The 21,876-nt window shown below is 40.1% G+C and overlaps 1 protein-coding gene across 1 annotated transcript; it reads left to right on the top strand.

Annotated features, from left to right (window-relative positions):
* The first annotated feature begins 81 nt into the window (after positions 1–81).
* On the top strand, positions 82–20,230 carry ABRAXAS2 (abraxas 2, BRISC complex subunit). The gene is made up of 9 exons (XM_054205997.1): positions 82–206; positions 1,330–1,420; positions 4,360–4,396; positions 6,994–7,060; positions 9,675–9,865; positions 10,361–10,480; positions 11,144–11,228; positions 13,319–13,433; positions 18,422–20,230. Exons 1-9 carry the CDS (start codon positions 135–137, stop codon positions 18,886–18,888), a joined length of 1,245 nt encoding a protein of 414 aa, XP_054061972.1. The 5' UTR covers positions 82–134; the 3' UTR covers positions 18,889–20,230.
* The last annotated feature ends 1,646 nt before the right edge of the window (positions 20,231–21,876 follow it).

Raw genomic sequence — 21,876 nt, forward strand, 5'->3', positions numbered from 1 at the left:
GGGGAACGAGAGCGCGGCTCCCCGTGGGACCGGACTACACTTCCCAGCAGTCCCCGCGCCGCCGCCGGAAGTCGGCGGGCCGCGAGCTCGCGCGGGGGCTTGTGGGATCGGCGGCGGCGGCGGTGGTCTCCATCATGGCGGCTTCCATCTCGGGCTACACGTTCAGTTCCGTCTGCTACTACAGCGCCAACAGCAGCGCCGACCACGTAGGTGCCCGCGGCCGCCGCTGCCTCCCGACGCGGCCGGGGGGGGGCCTCCCTCGGCCTGCGGGGCTCCCCTCCCTCCCCGAGCAGCCACTGGGCCCGGCCAACGCCGGTCGGGCCCCGGCCGGGGGCAGCCCCCCTGCTGGGCTCCTGCCGGTGACGCGGAGGTGGCCCTCGCAGGCGGAGGTGGCTGCGTGGTGTCGCTCGGTCCCGGTCACCAGCGTGGGCGTGCGGGGGTGGCTTGCAGACCCGCCCGGTCCCGCCGCTGGCGGGGCCGCCGGCCGCCCTGCGCCTCCGGGGCACGGCGGGTCTGGACGCGGGGCTGCCCTGGCGTGCGGGGAATCGGCTGCAGGCGGCAAACGCCGGTGATAAAGTTGGGGGGGGTTGCCTGCACCTTGCAGTAGATCTCGCTTTTCAGCCCCGGTAACTAACCCCGGTTACGATGCAGAACCGGGGTGTTTCCAAATCCTGCTGTTCTGTTGACAAACTTCTAGTCTGAGCCTGTTCCCTTATCCGTTCACCAGTAAGCGCTGCACTGCTGTTTCAGTGCTTATGCCAAAAGCACCTGATTCCCGCTTATTTTCCTTCCTCGTTTTGGGCAGGGATGGAGAATAAACGATGACTTAAAGTTACCTCCTGAGTTTTATGATCTCTGGTTTTGTTCGGGTTCCAGCCCAATCTGCATTTTTAAATTTGAGTAAGTCTCTGCAGGTGTAAACTCTCCTTCCCCTTAGCTTTGGAGGAACAGAGCAGCAGTGGTGCGCTGCACTGTGCTCAGGCCTCTCCACCCACCGCATCCTGTGTAGCTGGGGCTGCATCTTTATGTAATCTGGGTTTGCCTTGTATAAGTTGTGTATTACCTACAGAAGCTTTCAGTGGCATGTTATTTTTGGATGACCTGTTCCTATAGTGTTGTGACAGGATGTTGGTAAATCACGAAATCAATGCTCGTAAACCTAAGGACAGGTTATACCTACTGTAACTCAGATATGTATTTCAGATTAAATCTTTGTTTTAATTCTTCCATTTAATGCTAAGAAAGTTACAGTAAATTACTGTATATAATGGTTGGGGGGTTTTTATCCATTTTTAGTGTTTCTTTTCTTTCCCCCCCTTGAAACTGTAGGAAGGATTTCTGCTAGGAGAGGTGAGACAAGAAGAAACTTTTAGCATTAGCGATTCACAGATCAGCAACACTGAATTTCTACAAGTGATTGGTAAGTAGTAGAACTTTGACAAATTCTGAAAGAAGCACTGCTCAGTTTTTCAATTTTCAATAATTCAGTAAGAATTACTTCACTTGTGACACCAGCACAAAATGTTCCAGTCTCTCAAAACCACATTTGTTACAATATTTGTGTGTTTGTGGTTGAGGTGTGAGGAAAGGAAACAGCCCTTTGCTAGATACGGGGGCTTTATGCATCTCCTTTTGTGGAGAAAAGATTGTTCATTGAAGGCAGTTAAATGCATTTCATGAGGGAGAAATTATTAATTTGGGTTGTGGTCCTGCAGGGAGTTTCCTGCTTGATGTGGTTGTCTAAATACAGGCACGTGTTCAAATAAATGCATTGCTTGATTTACTAATACTGAAAAGGGGGCAAATTCCAGTGGGGAGTTTGGATGAATGGCTGGTAGTTGATGACATTGTAAGGTGTCACAGCAAGATTGACCAGGGAATATTTATCAATTTACTTTATTGATAAGCACACGTACTTACTGTACAGCTGATTTGCTGTTGTGAAAAGTGAAAGAAGATCTAAGATCTTGCTGTTAACTGCTGTTGGTTGAAGTAGATATTTTTTACATGAGTGAGATGCTGTTGCATGGTTTTAGCTCTATGGTTTATAGAAAGTAGAAAACCCCTGAAAGTAAATGCCTTTTTTTGGTATACATATATATAACCCCAATGTTAAAATGCATATAAACCTTCTTAAAAAACCCAAATGCATATGTGCCTGGCTTTATGGATCTGATACTAGATAACATAGCAGCATCTGAATAAAACTTAGCTAATACACAAACATCTTGCGATTGACTCTCAAATGTTATTTCCAACAGAGAACTAAAGGTCTCTGAAAGTACATTCTATATTATGTTACATCTCAAGATAGGATTTTGTGTGTGCGTATATAATCAGCATCAAAGTATGGTATAAAGGAAGGCAACTGATAGCTGCATCTGTTCGGACAAAACTAGACATGACTATTCAGTGGTAACTGATCTTGGTTATTGTTGACAGTGTAACACGGTAATGTCAACAACTGCAGCCTCGGTGTGGTTTCATAAACCAAGTGTTTGTGGCGTTAAAAATTATTCCATTTTTAGATAACTCTTCTGTCACATTCCTGGTTACAGTTATTTTCTGAGAAATTACACATGCACACAAACACATACCCCCAGTCCTCCCCAAATGATCTGGGTATTTTTTATTTGCCAGACTTTTACTTCAGTATTTTATTCATCAACAATAACTCTTGAACTCCCAGTTCAGCTCATGAACTGATATTGACAATTTTGTGGCATTGTTGCCACAGATGAGTCTTAAAATTCTTACGTGTCTGCTGTCTCAAAGCTTAGTGGCGTCGTTTGGATATATATGTGCTATATATATCTCTATATAAAATAAGTCAATGTGTAAAACTCAAATTTAGAGTGATGGCTGTCCGTGCATTCTGAGCAGTAGGCGTGTTGCTTCCTGTTTTTCAAAAGACAAGGCCTGTGTAGCAATGTCATAACCCAAGAATTAAGTGTGTATTCTCAGGAGTTGCAGTCAGTATATTTGCTGGAGGGAGTTGGTCTGAACTGGAATAATTAAACCTAACTGGCTTTGTTTAGCAAATCGTAGCCACAAATTCCTGTGTGCCAGTGTAAAAATATGGTGTTGATACACTTATAAACAAGTCCAAATATATTCCAAATAAACGAGCTGTAGCAGCAGCATCACGAGGAGTTCTTGCCAGTGAAAATGTATGGTCTCTCAGGCAGTCCGCCTGCCATGGATCAGGGCCGTGTTTTGATAGTGGCTAAATATGCTGAGATGCTAATGTGTGTAGTCTGTTGTTCTTGGGGATTGTGATCTGACTCTGCTGAGATTGCAGTCATGAGCAGCCTTTGACTTTCGGAACAGCAGGTGATGAGTCACTCTCCAGGAAGGAAGAGTCTAAACAAAGTTGTTGCTAAACAACTCCAGTAGGAGCTTGAAATATTATTGCTACGTAAGTGCTGTTCAGTCTGAGCAAATACAGCTTCAGAGAAAAGTTATGTGATCAAGGGATAATAATATGAATAATTGTTAAGCCGTATTTGGTAAAAAGTTGGGGTAGAGGAGAACTTTAAAGAAGTACTAAATGCCACAAAACTGTAAGTCACGCTTGGTGTTACAGAGATAATGTGAATTGGATTTTTGCTCTTTTCTCGCTCTTCTCCATGGTTACTGACGCGTTACAACCTTTGCTGCTTAAATAAGCATCTTAGCATTTATTAGAACCTCTTCAGCAAAAAAAAAATACTGCTGAGACCTTTTACTACTTTCTATAGCAGAATTATGTATTGTAATTAACCATTTCGGATGGGCTTTTATAGAATCATAGAATGGTTTGGGTTGGAAGGAACCTTAAAGATCATCTAGTTCCAAGCCCCGTGCCACGGACATTCTCATCATAGGCTCTGTTTTCCTTGCCTGGTTAAATACTCCAATGTTTAGTGTTTCAGTGATTCCCTTCATCCCTTTTTTTATTCATTGCTGCTGTAATAAACAGTGTATATAAATGCAAGTAAACTGTTGTGGAAAGGTGCATCAAAAAGAAAAAAGAAATCATCAATACCTTTGTGAGGAGATTACAGCTATAAAATGGTATCAGAAGTGTGTATTTGAGGCTCAGGCATATCGACGTGTATCTGAGCAAGTGTATGTCTTGCTTACTGTTAAAATATTTTCCTCTGTGAAATGGCGGGTTAGGAAGAGCAGCTACTTTTCTGGGTATGGTGCTGTGTCATCAAGTGTTGTTGAGACATTAAGGGCAGCGTGTGGTCTGACACAAATGTTTGTTTGTTCAGTAGCTGTGATGTGGAAAGTTCATGCAAGATATGCCACTGTAATTTCTCTTTACCTTGAGCAGTTGGACATATGTCTCTCTCTTTCTGTTTGTTGTTGCAGAAATTCATAACCATGAGCCTTGTTCAAAACTCTTTAGGTAAGCACTTTCTCTTATCTTCCCGTGTTGGCTGCAGAATATAAAAATAGGCAGCTCACTGAAATATATTAGCATTTCAAATGTACCTACCAATGTTTGCATTGTTATCTGATGATATTACCGAAATACATATAAATGGCACCAACCATGATAATGAAAGTATGAGTTTACGGTTTTAGTAATGAGTTTACCTGAGCACTTAGCTTAGGTTCGAAAGGGTGCTGAGGTGACTAGTCCAGGCTTATTTCTCTATCTCCTTGAATTTCCACCTTATGTAGAAATTCACATGTAGGTAGTGGAGGTAGGATAGCAGTCAGGTCAGATCATATCACTCTGGTAATTAGAATGAATGTCAAAACCAATTTAAATTATTTTGGTCTTAAGTTAGCTCTGCTTGAGCCTGAACGCTTTGTGTGCACTAACCTTTGTAACTTGCTGGGTTAACAAGTTGTTTTGTAGTTAGCTGTACTGACTTTGACTTGCAGCAACTAATTATTCTGAAACTTCCAGCTTACTATTTATTTTTGCCTTCTGATCTCCGGTACTCCAGAACATAAATTAAATATAGGTCTAATGTATTCTGCTTAACAGCTTCCATCTATTTATATGTGGCTTTTCTCTATAGTCTTCGTCTGTTACACTGTGACGGCTTCTAAATTGCTGTCTAGAAATTCTTTTTAGAAGGAATTCCCAATTAATCTCCTCTTGTCTTTATTTAGAGATTTCCAGCCAATTAAGAAGAGACAGTACCTTAGATGTAATGATTGACATTAGTTACATTAGAGAGAAAAGCTGCAGTCTATCATTTGCTATCTGATAATTACAGAGAGGGTACTCTTAACCCAGTGATTTAAATGCTAGAGACTCCACACATCAAGATAATATCTCAGTGTCTAGTAGACTCCGTCTGATTCCTAGTGATGCTTTGTGCAGCGCATATCAAAACCGATCACGTTTACTGCTTCTCCCCAGTCAAGAAATTGGTTGTTAGTAACTGAGCTGATGGAGGAAGGGGAGGAAGTCTGTATTTCACCGCGAGCTTTTTGCACAAGAAAACGGATGAATTTATTTACATCAGAGCACAGGGGAAACTCTCACTGCTCGTACAGCCTTTATCAATACCGGAGCGTGATGCTGGTTTCTCTGTTCTGTTAGTTGTAGCGGATGCTGATTTTGGGGCGTTCTGCCTTATCCTTTTGCCTTAAATGTAGCCAGTCAGAGGAGCCCTGTCACTCATCCACTCTGTATTCTTGTAAGCTGGCACTGCCGCTGTTGAGTGTAACAGGCTTGGTTCCAGTGCTTTTACCAACACGTGGGAGCTGAATAAGAAGCAAGGATTTTAAAAAGACTGATTTCTCTCTCTGCAGTTTTCAAATGAATGTGTTCCGTTACGTACTAGTTGCTCATCCCATAGGAAAATTATTTGCATGAAGCACAGAAAGAGAAATAATTGGATATCTGCTACTTACAAGAACGTACAAATACTGTGAACACGAATTGAAAAGATTATGCAAATATTATGTAGTATCTCAAATTAGTAATTACTTGCACTCTTAATATTCGCAGTAACTTGCATCTTGAAACAAATTTTATTTCCACCCTTATTTACCAGCCAAATACTGAGCTCAGGATTTTCTGTTGTGTGTTTTTTACCCCCACACACAAGAGTTGCGATCATAGACCTCTAAAAGAGAGTGTTTTCCTGCGCAGCGTTAGGTGTTAGTGATATCAGCTCTTGAAAGAGACTAAGGACTTGGCAGGTAAGTCAAGGAGGAATCTATTCTCAAATGTTTTTCCTTTTATCATGGAGTGTGATCTACTTGAATTTATAAACCTGTCCGTGTAATAGATTTGTAAATTCTTAAACCTGTCGTGTCCACAAAATAACAACATGCCAGGGTTTGGGCCTCAGTTCTGTAAGCAGAGCTGTATGGAAAGACTGTGATACTTTGGATTCTTGCTGACCTCGATATAACTGTTTTGGCTTCAAGGGTCCGGTCATGTGAGTCTAATTGCGGGGCTGAAGCTCAAGAAATTGGTTTGTAGTTGCATGTAAAAGGGCCCTGCTTTCCTTTCTTCTTTGGCAGGTAGGCCTCTTATTATCAAAGCAGGGTTTTACAGAACGCTGGTCAAAATAAAATTACACAGTCCGTTTATGTAGGTACGCCGCCTTGTAGGGGCTGGCAGTGAAATACTAGGCATCAAACTAATGTGTGCAATGAAAGCATTCTAAAACTAATCATTACAGACTTCTTGTATTTATTACTAGTGGTTTAAAAGGGGGGGTTTCACACCAGCTAGTCTTAGGCATCTGATCTAAATGCTCTGCACCTTCCTCTGTGAGCAACTGCATCTATCTATTCGCTGCGCAGCCAACCTGGGCTTCTAACTGCTCTCCGTATAGCACCCGAATGGGATATCTCAAGTAGGTGGTGTAAATACTGGCCTCTGTTGATAAAGATAATACTCTAGAAGTTGCTTTGTAATGTATCGAATGCCATCTATTCAAAGAACACTCAAAGTATAAATTATTTACTTTATGTATACTGTGTGTGTAAACTGTGTACCTACCGTTCTCTCTTCCTTTTTTGTTCAAGCTTTTATGACTATGCAGGCAAAGTTAATGAGGAGAGTTTGGACAGGATTCTTAAAGACCGAAGAAAAGTAAGTTTTCTATCTTTTCCTCCTGTTCTAGTCATTACAGCCTATAAATAGAATGAGCAGTTTTGGAAAACAAACAAAAAAAGGTAGTTAACTGGAAGAAATATTTTTGTTCACGAATCTGATGGTTTGGTTTTGACCCAAGGTTTGTCTTTCTCCTGTACGGAAGTTGGTGGATTTGTGGTACTTAGGTTAAATTGGGGGCAATGTCTAAATTCCTTGAAGAAATGCAAAGGATTTAAGTTTAGATCTCCAAAAGTGAAGGACTGGTATTAACTCACTCAAATTTCTGAGCTAAACATGTAGCGTTATGATTGTGTACTCTGCTGCTGAAACCAACAAAAATGTAGCTCATCTGAAAATCTGTTCTGAAGAGTTCATTTAAAAGAGTTGTAATGATGTATTACAGGCTTGTAATTGCAATTTTTGCACTGTCAGTTTTCAACTGGAAAAACTGTTCACTCAGTTATGTCAGATGTTGTCGTAGCTTTATGTCATGCATATGTTGTTAGTAGCACAACTAGTATTAAGAAGATGAAGTTTTAGTAGTTGTTTGGAGAAGAGTCAAACCTTTTTTCAGTGTTTCATCTCATTCCATACTTGTGCACGGTCTTTCTAATTAGTGAATAATTGATTCTGAAGTTCTTGTGAAGTGACTCGTCAAAGAGCAGAGCTGCAGGTGTGGTTCCTTATGTAGTGAAGTGAACCCACCAGTCAGCTTGCTCTGGCGAAAGGACGGATGACTGACTTGCATGGTGCAATTTGTGGCAGCTGTGGATGTTTTTAGACCTAGCAGGAAAGCATCACTAGTATATGAATTTGGCTCTCGAGCTCTGGTTAGCGCCAGAGCTAGTACCAAGTAGGGGTGGTTAAAACAAGAACCTTTTTCTTGTTTTATTTATTTTACAAAGCAAACCAATGTCATTACAGCTGCTCGTAGAGCTGCCGATTGCATTTCAGTAGTAGCAGAGCTAACTGTCGAGGCAAGAGCTGTTGGGCTTTTGGGATTTCTTCCTCTACAGGTGACTCAAGTGTAACTTTCACTGCTCTGAGTAAGGATGCCTGCTGTGTGAATTGATCTTCATTATGCGAAGCATGTGATGGCAGTGGCTCGGTTGCTAATTGAATTTGCAGTCTTGACTTTCTGTTCATCTTGCCCACCTGAATTGTGGACTTTGGCTTACAGACAAGTCTTAAGCTGAGGAAGGATCTTTAGGGAAGCAAGTCCTAAATCTGTGCAACTTCTGCAACACTGATCACTGTGATGTTTTTTTCTTATCTGTTTCTTCCAGCAAATGCTCTCAGAATAAACTCCTCTTTGTATACTAATGTATTTACGCTTAATACATAGGTGCTTTGTCTGTATATTCATGCGTATAGACAGGTACACCTTTATGCTGATAAAGGAGTGAGTTTCCAGTCTCAGATCCTGAATTCTGTTACCCCGTAACTCTACAGAGCATATTAAGTTCCTCTTCAGGAGACAAAAAACATAATTAAAAAATGTTTGCCTCCCACTAGTTTTCAGTTGAATTTTGTTTTGTTAGGGACCTGCCTTGCAGGGAGACTCTACCAAGATGTGTTATCTGCTGAGAAAGCAAGCAAAACTGAGGAAATTTAAACTTGCAAGTGTCATGTGACTCAAGCACCACAGATTTAATGACATTAATTGTCATAATGTCAAAAAAGAAAGAAATATTGCTGTCTGGGAACCCAGACAGTCTTGTATTCTCTTTTGTTAGCAAACTAAATACATTTTATTGTGTTCAGACTAAGTAATTGTACAGATTTACTATAAAAAGTTAAAATCAATGCTTCTAACTTTTTTATTTAACATAGGAGTTATGTTGTTTAATATATAGAATCTGCTTTATTCCACTGAATATATACATGCAGTCTTAATGCATCACTACATGATAGTGTCTATTCCTGGGACTCTTCCTAAACCAAATTGTTCATGATGTGTCCTTTTTCATTAATCTCTTAAATTAAATGTTAGTTTACATGAAGTAAAGGAGTTAAATGCTTGTTGTGTTCAAAATAATCATTGAATTGGAATGGCTCTTATCTGATGTGCATACGACTCTTTCACAATTTGATACACAATGAGATAGTTTTGTTGTTGTACACAGCAGATTAGTCCCGTATGTCTCATGAAGAGACATGAATTTGCAAATATGTTTGTGAAGCGCTGAAAGTGTCTTACAAACCGATAGAAGCGAATAGGCAGTTGGAATATTTAGGCTAAAGAAAACCCACATTTACTGTGTTTGAAAACAGCTCAAGTCTAATAATTGGAAGATGCTCCAAGGTTTGTTGCTAAAATTAAGCAATTGAAGTATATCGGAAGTGGGATCCTGAATGCCACTGAGGTTGCACAGGTGTTTGTAGCGTAATAAGGTGGAGCAATTAATAATCGTGTTGTAACAGGTTGTCACTTGTTTCGGGTTATTTAATAGGTGCAAGCCTCTAGTAATTCAGTCTGATTTTGTTGCAATAAAGCTATTGGCTAATTCACGTGATACCATGGTTTTAGCAACTTTATTCTTGGAAGGTAAAGCTGTATTTTTCAGCTAATACTTTGTTGGGTTTTTTTTCTGATGTACTTTGATTACAGAACGTTATTGGATGGTACAGATTTAGGAGAAACACTCAGCAGCAAATGTCATATAGAGAGCACATCATTCACAAACAGCTGACACACATTCTTGGAGTGCCTGATCTTGTCTTCCTTCTCTTCAGCTTCATTTCCACTGCAAATAACTCCACACATGCTTTAGAATACGTGCTTTTTAGACCAAACCGAAGGTAAGCAATCTCTGTGTCTGAACCAATCCTCCTTTTTTGTTCTGCTTCCTATTGCTTTTCTTTAAACTATTTTGAAATTTGTACAATTGCACATAAAGAAAGCTTTGTGACTGTGAAGTGATGTCTTGGTGTACGATTGTTAGTGCTGACAGCTTCTTTAATATTTTTTAAATATTTTAAGAGAAATCAGATGTCAGTACCATGTTTCTTATAATAGACATGCATGTAGCTTCACCCTTCTTGTATCTGTGGTAGTTTGAATGCACAGTTAGAAGCTTCGAAGAGGTACAGAGGTAGGTCCATCTCAAGGCAGTTTTTGATCATGCATTCATTTTGAACACAACTTCTAATATTTTGCAGCTTTTATAACAAACCTAATGCAGAAGCTTTGAAATTAGATGAGTTGTGATCATCAGGGAGATGGGATGATAGCAAGGCTATTGTAAAGAATCTTCTGAATATGAATTAAGAAGTCTTTCTGAACTTTCTCTACAGGTATAATCAAAGGGTGTCACTTACTATTCCTAATCTAGGCAACACTAGTCAACAGGAATACAAAGTTTCTTCAGTGCCAAATACTTCTCAGAATTATGCCAAAGTTATTAAGGAACACGGGTAAGGATTTTTCATTTGCAAATGCAGTACAGTCATCAAGCTCTACCTTCTGTACCTTCCAAAGAATACTACAAATATGCATTTCAAGCAGGAAAAAAATAGTTCTGAAGGAGAATGGTCAGTTCCTGGTGGCTTTTGTCCTGCTTAGAATTGAATCTTTTAGAAGAACAAAGGGGACTCGCTAATCAGAAAAGCAGAGTTGGTATGGTCAGTCGTGCTCTGGGCCCTCTGGCTGGAAGTTTCTTACTTGATTTCCACCCACCCCTCAAAGAATTCCGTGTGCAAGCTTGATTTAAAACTTGAACTCTGACTTGGAAGTGTTGAAGTCCTGTTGTTTTTCGTAAGTAATTTAAATTAAAGGCTGTAAATGCAAAGTAGCTCTTCTGACTATTAACAGTGAAATTATACAAGCTTAAAGATTTCTGCACGTTTAGTCTCGTTCAAATGGGACTTTACTGTTCCAAAAGGAATTTTGATATTGAATATGCTGCTGTTCAAATTTTGGTTCTTGGGAGTATGGTACATTTTTAGCAATATAAAATAAAATACATTTTAGAAATATAGTGCTAGACTGCTTAACAGCAATTCAAAGACAGCATGAGCTAGCAACTTCTTTTGTCTTTTCTAACTAGTGATTTCTGCTTTTCTTTTTTTTTTTCTTAGTACTGATTTTTTTGACAAAGATGGAGTGATGAAGGACATCAGGGCTATATATCAGGTTTATAATGCACTTCAGGAAAAAGTACAGGTAATTTCCTTTACTTAATATTGGTTTGTATGTGTGTGGCATCTTTTGTTTGTCTGTGGGTTAAACCAGGAGCGGGGGAGATGGAGATTTTTAGAGCTCGTAAACAATTTATTAGGAACTGTAGGAAAATAAGTTTGACTTGAATAATGAAATGTGTCAGTTTCTATTTAATGTGTGCATTTGCAGTGGCTGCTGTAAAAGTGGTTGAAACTGATCTCAATTCTTTCTCTTTTGCAAGTAAGAATGACTTAATGCTTAGTGATTGCTGGGAAATGCTAGCTATTTTTAAGAGTACGCATTAAAGAAAAGCCTTGCTGAAGGCTGTAGGAATTTGCACAGGTTTAAAGGCTTGCCTGCGTGAGTCTAAAAATGACTCCTGGCTCTTGGTATGTAGCATGCAGCAAAGAGCTCCATCTGTTAGTTAAAACTTGTGAATGTTTTGTGTGGAGCATGAGTGAATTCTGCTCCAAATGTGGCAAAGCATCTGAAAGCGCCTTGAGTGTCAAATCTATTAAATGTAAGCTTGTCAATTCACAGCTTGTCCTATGTGAAGAGCCGCGGCGCCGTGCTGCCTCGGGAGCACACACACATCTGCTAATTGTGCTGTAGTCACAGATTATTTCTAGGCTTTCCCCTTACATCTGCCCTGGAGGGATTTGTGTCTCTGCTCCAGCTCAGTTTTGCTGGTTGGCACGTACAGCAGAGAGAGAACAAGGCAGTCATCGCTCCAACCATCCCCTGACCCTGCTTCCATGGGAGAATGACTATTTCTCTGTTAGAACAACTTTCTAACCTGCCTTGTAAGATGGATAACTTACATTGAGAACGCAGACAGCTTTCATGCCAGCTTCAGGAGATATGAAAACTTGTTTTCAGAGGTCTATCCCATTAGCTAATGGTATTACTCCTGTAATGCTGTTTTTGCCAAGAGTGCTTATATCCTTTCATGCTCTTGCTGTTTGAATTAGTGTCTGGTTAAATGGAAAATATAACATCATCAGGGAGTTGTCTTCCTACCTGTTAAAAGTATGACTTTGTTGTATTTCACCATGTAAATCATGCTGCTGTATGTTGTTTACAGAGCTTAAGAGTAACTTAGGTGTTAGCTGACTTGAGAAACTTTTATCTTTAAAGTGAATGTTTCACAGAGAATATTACAGGACTGGAAATAAGTTTTCTGGTAAAGCAGCTGAGACACATGTATTTGCAGTATTCACCAGTTAGTTGGGAGGGGAGGATTTAAACTTTATAAGCTCCTAAAAATTAGATATAGAACTGAAAGCATAGTTGATGTTTTTCAGCTCTGTAGGTAAGATCACTAACAGTAACCTTTTGGAGAAGAAGCAGTAAATGGCTGGTGACTTACTGTGTAAGACTCATCGGTGCTTTTTAGAGTCGCTCGTGTTTAATGATAATGACCGATACTTAATTTCTGAAGAAGTAAACAATATCCAGTATAACATGGTTAGATTAAAAAAGAAATCAATATTATCCAGAACCGTTTTTAAACTTGGATACTTCTGTGAAAATTTAATCTTCATTTCCTAACCAGTATAGGAAAATCGTGTTGAAAAAGTCTTGTTTATTTAATAGAGGTATCAGTTAGGCGATCAGCTTGGGACAGTTGTCTCTCGAGTCAAGTGTTTCATACCCCGAGTCAAATTTGGCCTAGTACAAAAAGCATGCACCTTCATGCTACGTTTTAAAACCATGCTGCTATACTATCATTAGTGTGCTAACAACAGTGTAGTTAAAATTAAAAAACAAAACAAAACAAAAGAACCCACAGCCAGAAAGGTCAAGTCTTTTCCACCAAGTAGGAGTAACTAACTTTGGATCTTATTACAAATCTTCCTGTGCTGATAAACTATTTGGAAATGCTTTTCTTATCATGCAGCAGTTGGAAATTGGCAGCAGCCAGTGAAGAAAACAATCCTCAGGTTGGCTATTGTGCTCTGATACAGTTAACTCCTGCTCTTCGTTTTGTGCTTTTAATGGCTTCGTGTTTGGTCGTAGCTTTATTAATGTTGTCATGGAAGTCTTTCCTGTATTTTTGCAAAATTTTAGCATATCTTATGTTTTCCTCCTAGGCAGTATGTATAGATGTAGAAAAAAGCGAACGTGTTGTTGAATCCTTTCAAGCTGATGTAAACAAGTTAAAAAGGCAAATCGCACAAAAGAAAAATGAAAAAGAACAAGAAATAAGTAAGTTTCCTTTTAATTTATTTTTTTTCAGAAGCAGATGCTGTGAGGACAGAACACTTCGTAGAATTATTTTGAGTTATTTTCCTGATAGCTCATAGCAAAAGAAAAAAAAAACCACATTGGGAAGGGCATATGGTGGCTTTATATTGAATGATACCTGAACTGTGAAAGTATACGTACTGCGGATATTTTTATAGGAGTCATGCGATTTTAGCAAACTTAAAACATAGGAGAGAGACAAAGCTAAAGAACGAGAAAGTCAGTTTTGGAAATAACACAGGAAAAGACCAGTTGTAGGGTAGGAAAAGTGGAGCAAAGCCAGGAATGGAAAAAGCAAATCTAAACACTGGAGAGATTCCTTTTTGCAGTACTACGTAGAAAGAGGGTACTGTGTTTACAGACCAGTAGTTGTCAATGTGTTTTTGTAATCTTTATTCCCTTTCCCACTCCCCGACCCTATCCCCAAATACAAGCCCAGCGCTAATTAAGTGAGAGTTCAGTTCTGTTACTGGACACCAGACAAACCGGGTGAATGAAGACGAGTGCGTAAGTGATGAATATTGGTGTAGATCATCTGAAGTGTTGTCTAGGTGATTTTTGACCTTGCAGCTTTTAGTGGATGAATCAGTTTTTTCACCACTGATTTAGAGGAGACCATCTACATTTTTATGCTCCACTCCCACTTCATAGTTACTGAATTGTATTTTTGTCAGCATTTTTTCATTATTTGCTGACTTTGTGGTGAACATGATTAGTGTTGAAATATCACTTTTCAATGTTGAACTAAATTTTCCAAAAAGTCCATTTTGAAGTCACTCCTATATTCAGGAGTACCTGCTAGAAAGTGGAAGAAACTATTTAAATGCAGAATATCGTTGGAATTCGCTTACCTGTTTTAAGTACCATATCATCACTGATAGGGATTTCAATCTGTATTACTTTTAATTCCTTGAAGCTACAGAAATATTGTCCTTCTTGCAGTGTGTTGGGGGGATTAATTTGGGGGGAAGCCAAATCAGGTAATTCTTTGGTTTATTCAAGGCAATAGGGGCATCACGGTCTTCTCTTTCTAGCGAAGCTCTAAATGCAGAAATTATACTTCTGGGTTTTGAAGGCCTATATTAGTATCGAGTTGATTTGGTTTAAGTTTGCATGTTGCAAATAGGTGCCATTAAAAATCCATGGTTTTATTAGAGTTCGTTCTGCATTCTGTATTAATAATACGAGTTCTCATAGTATGCATTTCGGACTGGTAAGGATATTCATATTGTATTCATTTTTTTTTTTTTTTTTCCCCTTTTGCTGCTCCATAATTTTCTGAATCAGTGAGACTTGTTGTGCGAGCATGCTTGGCTGGTTGCCACACTTTCCCTCCTTCCTAAAAATTGAATATGGCTTCAGGAGGCTTTTGCTTAGTGGTAGATAGGTTTTGTGAAGAGCCTGGACATTACCAAGGAGACATTGCTGATCTAATTTAATTTGTGAGTGTAAGGGAAGACTGAAGGTAGAGAGTAAGAGCAGAGAATAGGCAAATGGGAAGTAATATTTAAAAAAAAAAAAATCATAAAAAAATCATATATTTCAGCAAACACTGCCTCTCTTTTTCCATGTTTTGAAATGATAAGAAAATAACCAAATTTTGTACTTTTAGCTACAAGATGTTTTTTAGTATTTGTGTATCTTGTTATCTAAAGCTGTGTCTGAGGCTAACAGGTGGTTTAGATGAGTTCACTCCCTAAAGCGTGCAATAGGCCCCTCTGCTGTTACGACCGGATACTTTTACTTTCTCCTGGCAGCAAGATCCTGTTATCCCATTTTTAGAGCGAAAGTCTGATCTGTCAGCCCGCTTCTCTAAGGTCCTTCCTTCCCTGAACCTCAAAGCTAAGGTAAAGAGCAGCATCAGCCACAGAGCGTTTGGAGGGTGGAAGCGGTGTGAGTCGCTGCTGTTTCCTGCTTGGCTGCGGATGAAACAGCCGGGGAACTGCTACTACGCGAGCTAGTGAGAAGCGGAGATGGGTGTTTAGCGTGGCTGGAGCTGATCCCAGCCCATATGGCAGAAGACAGGGGAGGAGGAGGAGGAGGAGGAAGAGGAAGAGCAGTCGGTGCTAGCCCCTAGATACTACCAGTGGGATGCGAATGCCGGACTGAAAATTTATGCCAGAGCAGATAGTCGTGTGAGAGGGCTGAAACAAGAAAACACGCAGCTTGTATCTCTGCAATATTTTTAGGCGTGAGTAGCTAAATACTGAAGCTGGCCTTCTGTTCTCTCGCTTACTCAATATTGAGAGAATTTCCTTGGTTTTAGTGAGTTAAATGTTCCAGTTAATCACTCTCTGAGCTGGAGGAAAAGGGCGCATTTGATTCAAATTCCTGCGGTAGCGTTGTATGAAAGTTTGTTATTCTTACAAATTTTTGGTTAACAGGTTAAGACTTTAACACTCTAGCATAAAAGTCTGTTGAGACTTTACTTGCCAGATCACTGGATTAATTTTGTACGTGTAGTAGCACGTCCTAGGGTATAGCGAGTGCGGTGCGCTTCCTGGGTGCCAGGAAATCTCCCATGGCAGTTCTCGTGTTGTGGACCGAAACTGGAGTGCTGTTACGTAGCCACTTGAGGGAATATGCCCTTTTTATTGCTGAAGAGATACCTCCATTGACTTGATTAAAGCAACCCTTCAGCCTTGATTTTTGCTTTTTCCAGAAGTGTGGTGTTACAGTAAGTAGAGCTGATACCATTTTGTCTGTCGCTTAGCTGCAAGGCAGCTTTACGTACACCGGGTGTCAATTCTGACAGATTTTTGGAGGTTAATAATTGGTTAGAAAACAGTTAAAAACTTAAGTCTATCCCAGTGCTTAACAAACCTTTCTGCAAGGAAGTTTTTCCTTGTGTCTAGTGTATCATACTCTAATTTAAGCTGCCTTCTGCTTACCTTTCCACAGCAGCCTCTTATGTACATTTGAAGACTTAAACTATGTCCTCAGTCTTCCCTAATTATCCCTGTTATTGCAATCTTTGCTCTTAAGTCATATCTAGACCTCTAATGAGTCCTTTTCTTTTGTAGAGTTTCGCCAGTTTTTCCCCTCTTTCTTAAACTGTGGTGTTCAGAATTGGAGAGAGTATTCCAGTTGTAGTCTTCACCACTACAGCACGTACTAAAATAATACTTACCTGTTTCTCAACAGCTGAGCACACTTAATGCATGAGGATATTTATATCTACATAAATCAACAATAAACCTGTGTTTCTTTTCTGCAGAAGGATGTAACTGTTCCTCATTTTGCAGTTCGTTATTCCTGTGCCTGTCTTATTTATTCTTAAATTATTTTTCAAATCACCTCATTTAAGATCACTTTTGAATTATTACTAGCATAGCACTATCTGTAATTTTAATAAGGATGTGCTGATTAAATTCCATCATTTAGGTTGTTAATGCGAGCATGGTTCCGGTGCAGAGCTGTGGGAGCTTCATCTTGATGCGTCTTTCCAGTGTGACTCTTAACCATTGCAATTGTTCTTTAACCAGTTCTTCAGCTGTTGGGGTTTTTTTCAGTCCTCATAGTGCTTAAATTACTGTCCGCTCATTATGAGACATGGAGAGTCTGTGAAATCCTTAAAGGCGAGACATGTCTGTGGCTGTTGGTCTTGCTTTGATTTTTAAAACCATGTGGACTGGAAAGAGAGCCTGTCCTTAGTGGACAGATTTATTTATAGCGACTCTCTAACTGTACAATTACCTGAATAAACGTCAGGACATGGAAGTGGTGGGTTTACCCGTTAGTGTGGCTTCTCGTAGGGAACAGATTTCCGTGATTGTGTCCGACTTTTCCAGGCACAGCGAATGACATACCTTACCAGTGGTGTACCAGTGCGAGAGCCTTGTTTGTGGATCGCTGGGCTGGGGATCTGGGAACCCGGGTTCAAAGGATGGTTCTTGCTCAGCTAGCTAGTTAGCAGTCTGAATATGAATGAGATACCCTGTGAGGACAGACGTTTTGGCTAGCAGAATGTGAGTATGATGCACGGTGGTCTCAGCGGCCCACTAGGCTAATCACAGGCGTAGGGACGGAAAGTTTTTAAAACAATAATTTGAGAGAAGACGACAAGGTAACTTCTTTGCTGGCGTTCGTGAAATTTTTCCCTAGCACAAGGGGCATTGTAAGAGGAAGTACAGAAGTGTGATTTTTAAAATGTATTATCAACAGTAAGAGCTGATTATGGTCTGATCAAAACTGAGTCAAGCTTTGTACTTGACATAGGTGGAGAGGAGCAGGCACGATGAGCCCTTTCAGAGCTGCTTTTTGATGTGAGAAGGAGCAGAGAAATACAGAGAGAAGATGAGGTGGAAAGAGCAACAGGTTATGGAATGGAAACTTCCTGTAGCTTTGTTTTTTAGGGGACTTAAACTGGAGGAAATGAACTGTACAGGATGACCGTGCACATAAAAATGGAGCACACTTGCACTTTGATAGTTTATTTGCTTTCTGACACGTTTTGTTTTTGAAATGGGATCATTAGGATAAGCAAGTTGTGCTAATACTGATGAGTTTCAGGGATGTAATGCTAAATTTAGGCAAAATGAAATTTATAGAGATCTTTTAGCTTTTGTTGCCGTGTTTTCTTTAAGACAATAAATTGGGTTGTAGTAACTAAGCACAGTTAGTCTATAAATAATGTTCTCAAATCAGAGCTCAGAGAGTGGGATGGGGGTAGTAAGCAAGACCTGACAGGATGATGGTTAGGGATAGTGTCTCACGTAGTCAGCAATACAAAAATCAGAATTGCCAAAGATGAGTAGGGGAGACGGAGAGGAAAAGAGCCAGTGCTGGAGTTTGAAAGCAAGGCCAGGGCTGACCATTTAATAATAACAAGCAGAAGGAAAGAAGAGAGAAGAGCTGGGGGCCGGATGGGTGTGGTGCACAAGGGCTGGGTGGTGTAAAGTCTATTGCAAAGCAAGCATTAAGTACAGTAACGTTCTTTGCTTTTGTAGGAATGCAGCAGGCAATTTTAAGCAGGCAAATGCCAACAGATAACTTGGAACCTATGTTTGTTCCACGAATGTCCTACACTGGATTTGCTGTGGAAGGCTGCACACTTGAAGATTCCGATGTCTCCGATCCTCCCCCTCCGTATTCCGATTTCAATGCGACCAATCAAGAAAGTACTGTCGGTCACGCTCTCCTAGAAGGCAATGTTTTTATGCCTCGACCTCAAGCAGTAGGTTCTTCCAGTTATGTTTCCACAAATGCAGGATTGAAATATTCTGGTAATGGAGCATCCATGCCATCTTCCCAAAGAGCGGTTGGTGACAATGTTGACGAATCAGAAGACAGTGATTATGAAAATTTGCTTGAACCTACAGAGTCCTCTGACAGTGAATACTCACAGACAAGGGATTCACGACCTTCAGCACATCCTGATGGCGATTCCAGGAACGCTCAAACTTCTCAGATTTGATAGGGAGGGGAAAAAGAAATCCACGTGACACTGTTTTTTCATCATTGTTACAGAGAGATTTTGGGGATTGAACCTGGAGGAAATGAACTACACAGGATTACTGTGCACACAAAATGTAGAAGACTTGCACTAGATGGTTTATTCACGTTGTGATACATTTTGCAAGTTTTATAATGGAATCATTAGGATAATCAAGTTGTACTAATACTGATGAGGTTCATGGATGTACTGGTGAATTTAGGCAGAACAAAATTTATAGAGATCTTATAGCTTTTGTTGCCGTATTTTCTTTAAGACAATAAATTGGGATGTAGTAACTAAGCACAGTTAGTCTACAAATAATGTTCTCAAATCAAAAACTTACCTCTTGCACTATCATGCCTTGAATTTTAATTTTTGAAAGGGAATAGATATATCAGCCGCCTTCAAAATAGCTTTCTATGGTAAGCCAGATTGGCCTTTGCAAGCAAAGAAATTTTGATAATTCTGAGAAGCCTGATTGGAACCGATGTGGTCCACCACCTTCTATCGGCATGCTCTTTTAACAGAGAAGGGGTTTGTTTCGATTTTTTTACTAGCAGAATGTGTGTATCACTTACAATGATGGTTGCCTTTTTTTCTGTAAAGGGGAGGGAGGGGTGGGATGACTGGTAAATCATCCAAATGAATGTCATAAATATAATTATTCTGGTTTCGCTGGGTTTACAATGACTTTATGCCACACTAGCCTCATTTATTGTCTCATTTGTTATTTTAGCGTACGTACGAAGTGCACGTACAGGAGTAAATGACTGACAGAAGTAGTAAATTCCATCATGATTGGACTTCGGAGTCTGCAAATTACAAACATCAGAGACTGCTTCTTGCATTTTATTTGCATCTGAATATTGGATTTACGCTTCTAGATGAGTTATTTTATGTAATAAATAGGGGATAGGGTAGGAGAAGATTGTTTGGAGAGTCCCCTGGGTTTATTACCTCTTTTCCTCTGGGTGAAATGTGTAAATGATTATTTTAATTTGAATTACAGCTCTTGTCAGAAAATTGCCGTTTGGGATAAATGAAGTGTGGTATATTTAGAGAATTTCATGTTTGGATGCACTTACTTTTATTTAAATACTGCTTGTATGCTAACGTTGCCCAAAATATGTGAAATTGTGCCACTAAGAAGTTTGTATTATTGGACTTAATCCCTGATCTGTGAATGAGAAAAATCCACATTTTAAGATGAGGTAATCTTAAGCATTTATCACTTTGAGGTGTGAATAACCAATTCTTTGGTTTACACCCAGAAGAACAAAGCAGTCGCTTAAAAGTTTAAATACATCGGATTTAGAAAAGACTACCGTTTCGGTCTGTGTCATATATGTAGGCAAAAGTCTGTTTGTTAGCCTCTCCTTACCTGTACTAAATTAAGCAAAGTTACTTTGGAAAAAAACCGAGGTGTTAAAATCGCCACTCTCCTATCGAGCATTTCCACCTTTCAACATCTAGCGGTCTGTTTTAACTATTTTACATTCTTCTCATTAGCCTTAACTTGATGCATTTTGTCTTCGAGCGTCGCAACCCATTCAAGCGAGGACTTGCCCTGGTGTCACCGCTGGCTGTCGCCAGGTGCCGGCGGTCCAGGTGCTCGAGACGTGTGTGTGTCAAAATCAGAATTGACGAGATGGCAACTACCGTCTTCTGGGGTTTTTTTTGGTTTTTTTTTTTCCTTCCGCACAGAAACCTGCAAAATGTACATCTCTGACAAAGCAGTTAAATGTGACAATAAAATCTTATTTAATCCTGTAAGTTATATTTTTAATATCTCTCAGGTTCCACGTCGGTGAAATAACTCGCCAGAACACAGAAGTGCAGCTCAAAATCGGGGATTTGTTAAAGCCAGTCTGTCTGTTGGAGTAAGAGGGGGTTTGATGGAAGGGGGAGAGGGTGGCAATGTCCCGTGCGTGTTGCATACGTGCCACGATGTCAGGGTGATACAACCTTGAGTACTGGAATCTTTTAATAACAAAAAATGTGTTACGTTCGACATGGTTTTGCATACAACATGTAGGGGATTGGAGGCGGAACCAGTATGTAATTGTGCTCTAGCCAGTGCCTGTCTGCAGGTACTTCCTTTTACTCTAATTGCTTATTCATAAGAACAAAGGATGTGCTTTTATTTAAGTTTTTTTTAAAATTCAGATAATATTCTGGTAAAAATACTCATGAACAGACTTGGCAGTTTTCATCACAGTCCTGTTAGAAATGATGGTGTTGGTTTGTGATCTTCCTGAAGGTATTAGGGAGCAGCTTTAATCATAAAGAAAACCGGAGCTTTGTACCCACGAAGTACCAGGTTTCCGCGTGTGACTCGTGAAGAGTTCCTTTGGCGATTCTCGGGAGCACCAAGCCCGGTAGCAATGTACAAAACCACTCGCCAACAGGTAGGCGGCATTGAAAAAAGCTACTAAAAACTGGTCTCTGTGCCTTGTAGTTCACAATCTTGTAGTTTCTGTGGTACAATGAAGTATTTTACTCTGTTGTGAGGAACCTTGAATTGCCGTTTCCTTTATTTCCAAATTTACTTTGATTCTGCCCCCCCCCCCCCCCCCCCCCGATTGTTTATAGCTAGAACAGGAACGTACCATATGGCAAGTCTCAGTAAGCTGGAGCTATCACATATGCTTACAAAGGAAAGCATCACCAAATATTTCTGAGATTAGCTGGGATTGACACCATGGGAGTCTCCAAATCCTCGATTTGCTCATGGAATGGCGTGTGTTGGCAGAAAAAAGCGTGAGCGTCGTTAATTTTGTGGCATATTGGTGACCGGGCAGGTTTGGAGTTCTTGTCTAGCATCTCCTAACTAATTTCGCTCTCTCTGACCTGTCCCAAATTAAAATTTAAAGGGAAGTTGTTACCGCTTCGTGTAGCAGCAAAATAGGATAAACAAGTGAAGGTTGATTCGGTTCCCTGTTAAATGGAAAGATGCTTCAGATCATA

This window comes from Rissa tridactyla, chromosome 6 (genome assembly GCF_028500815.1).
Source record: "Rissa tridactyla isolate bRisTri1 chromosome 6, bRisTri1.patW.cur.20221130, whole genome shotgun sequence".
Taxonomy (NCBI): domain Eukaryota; kingdom Metazoa; phylum Chordata; class Aves; order Charadriiformes; family Laridae; genus Rissa; species Rissa tridactyla.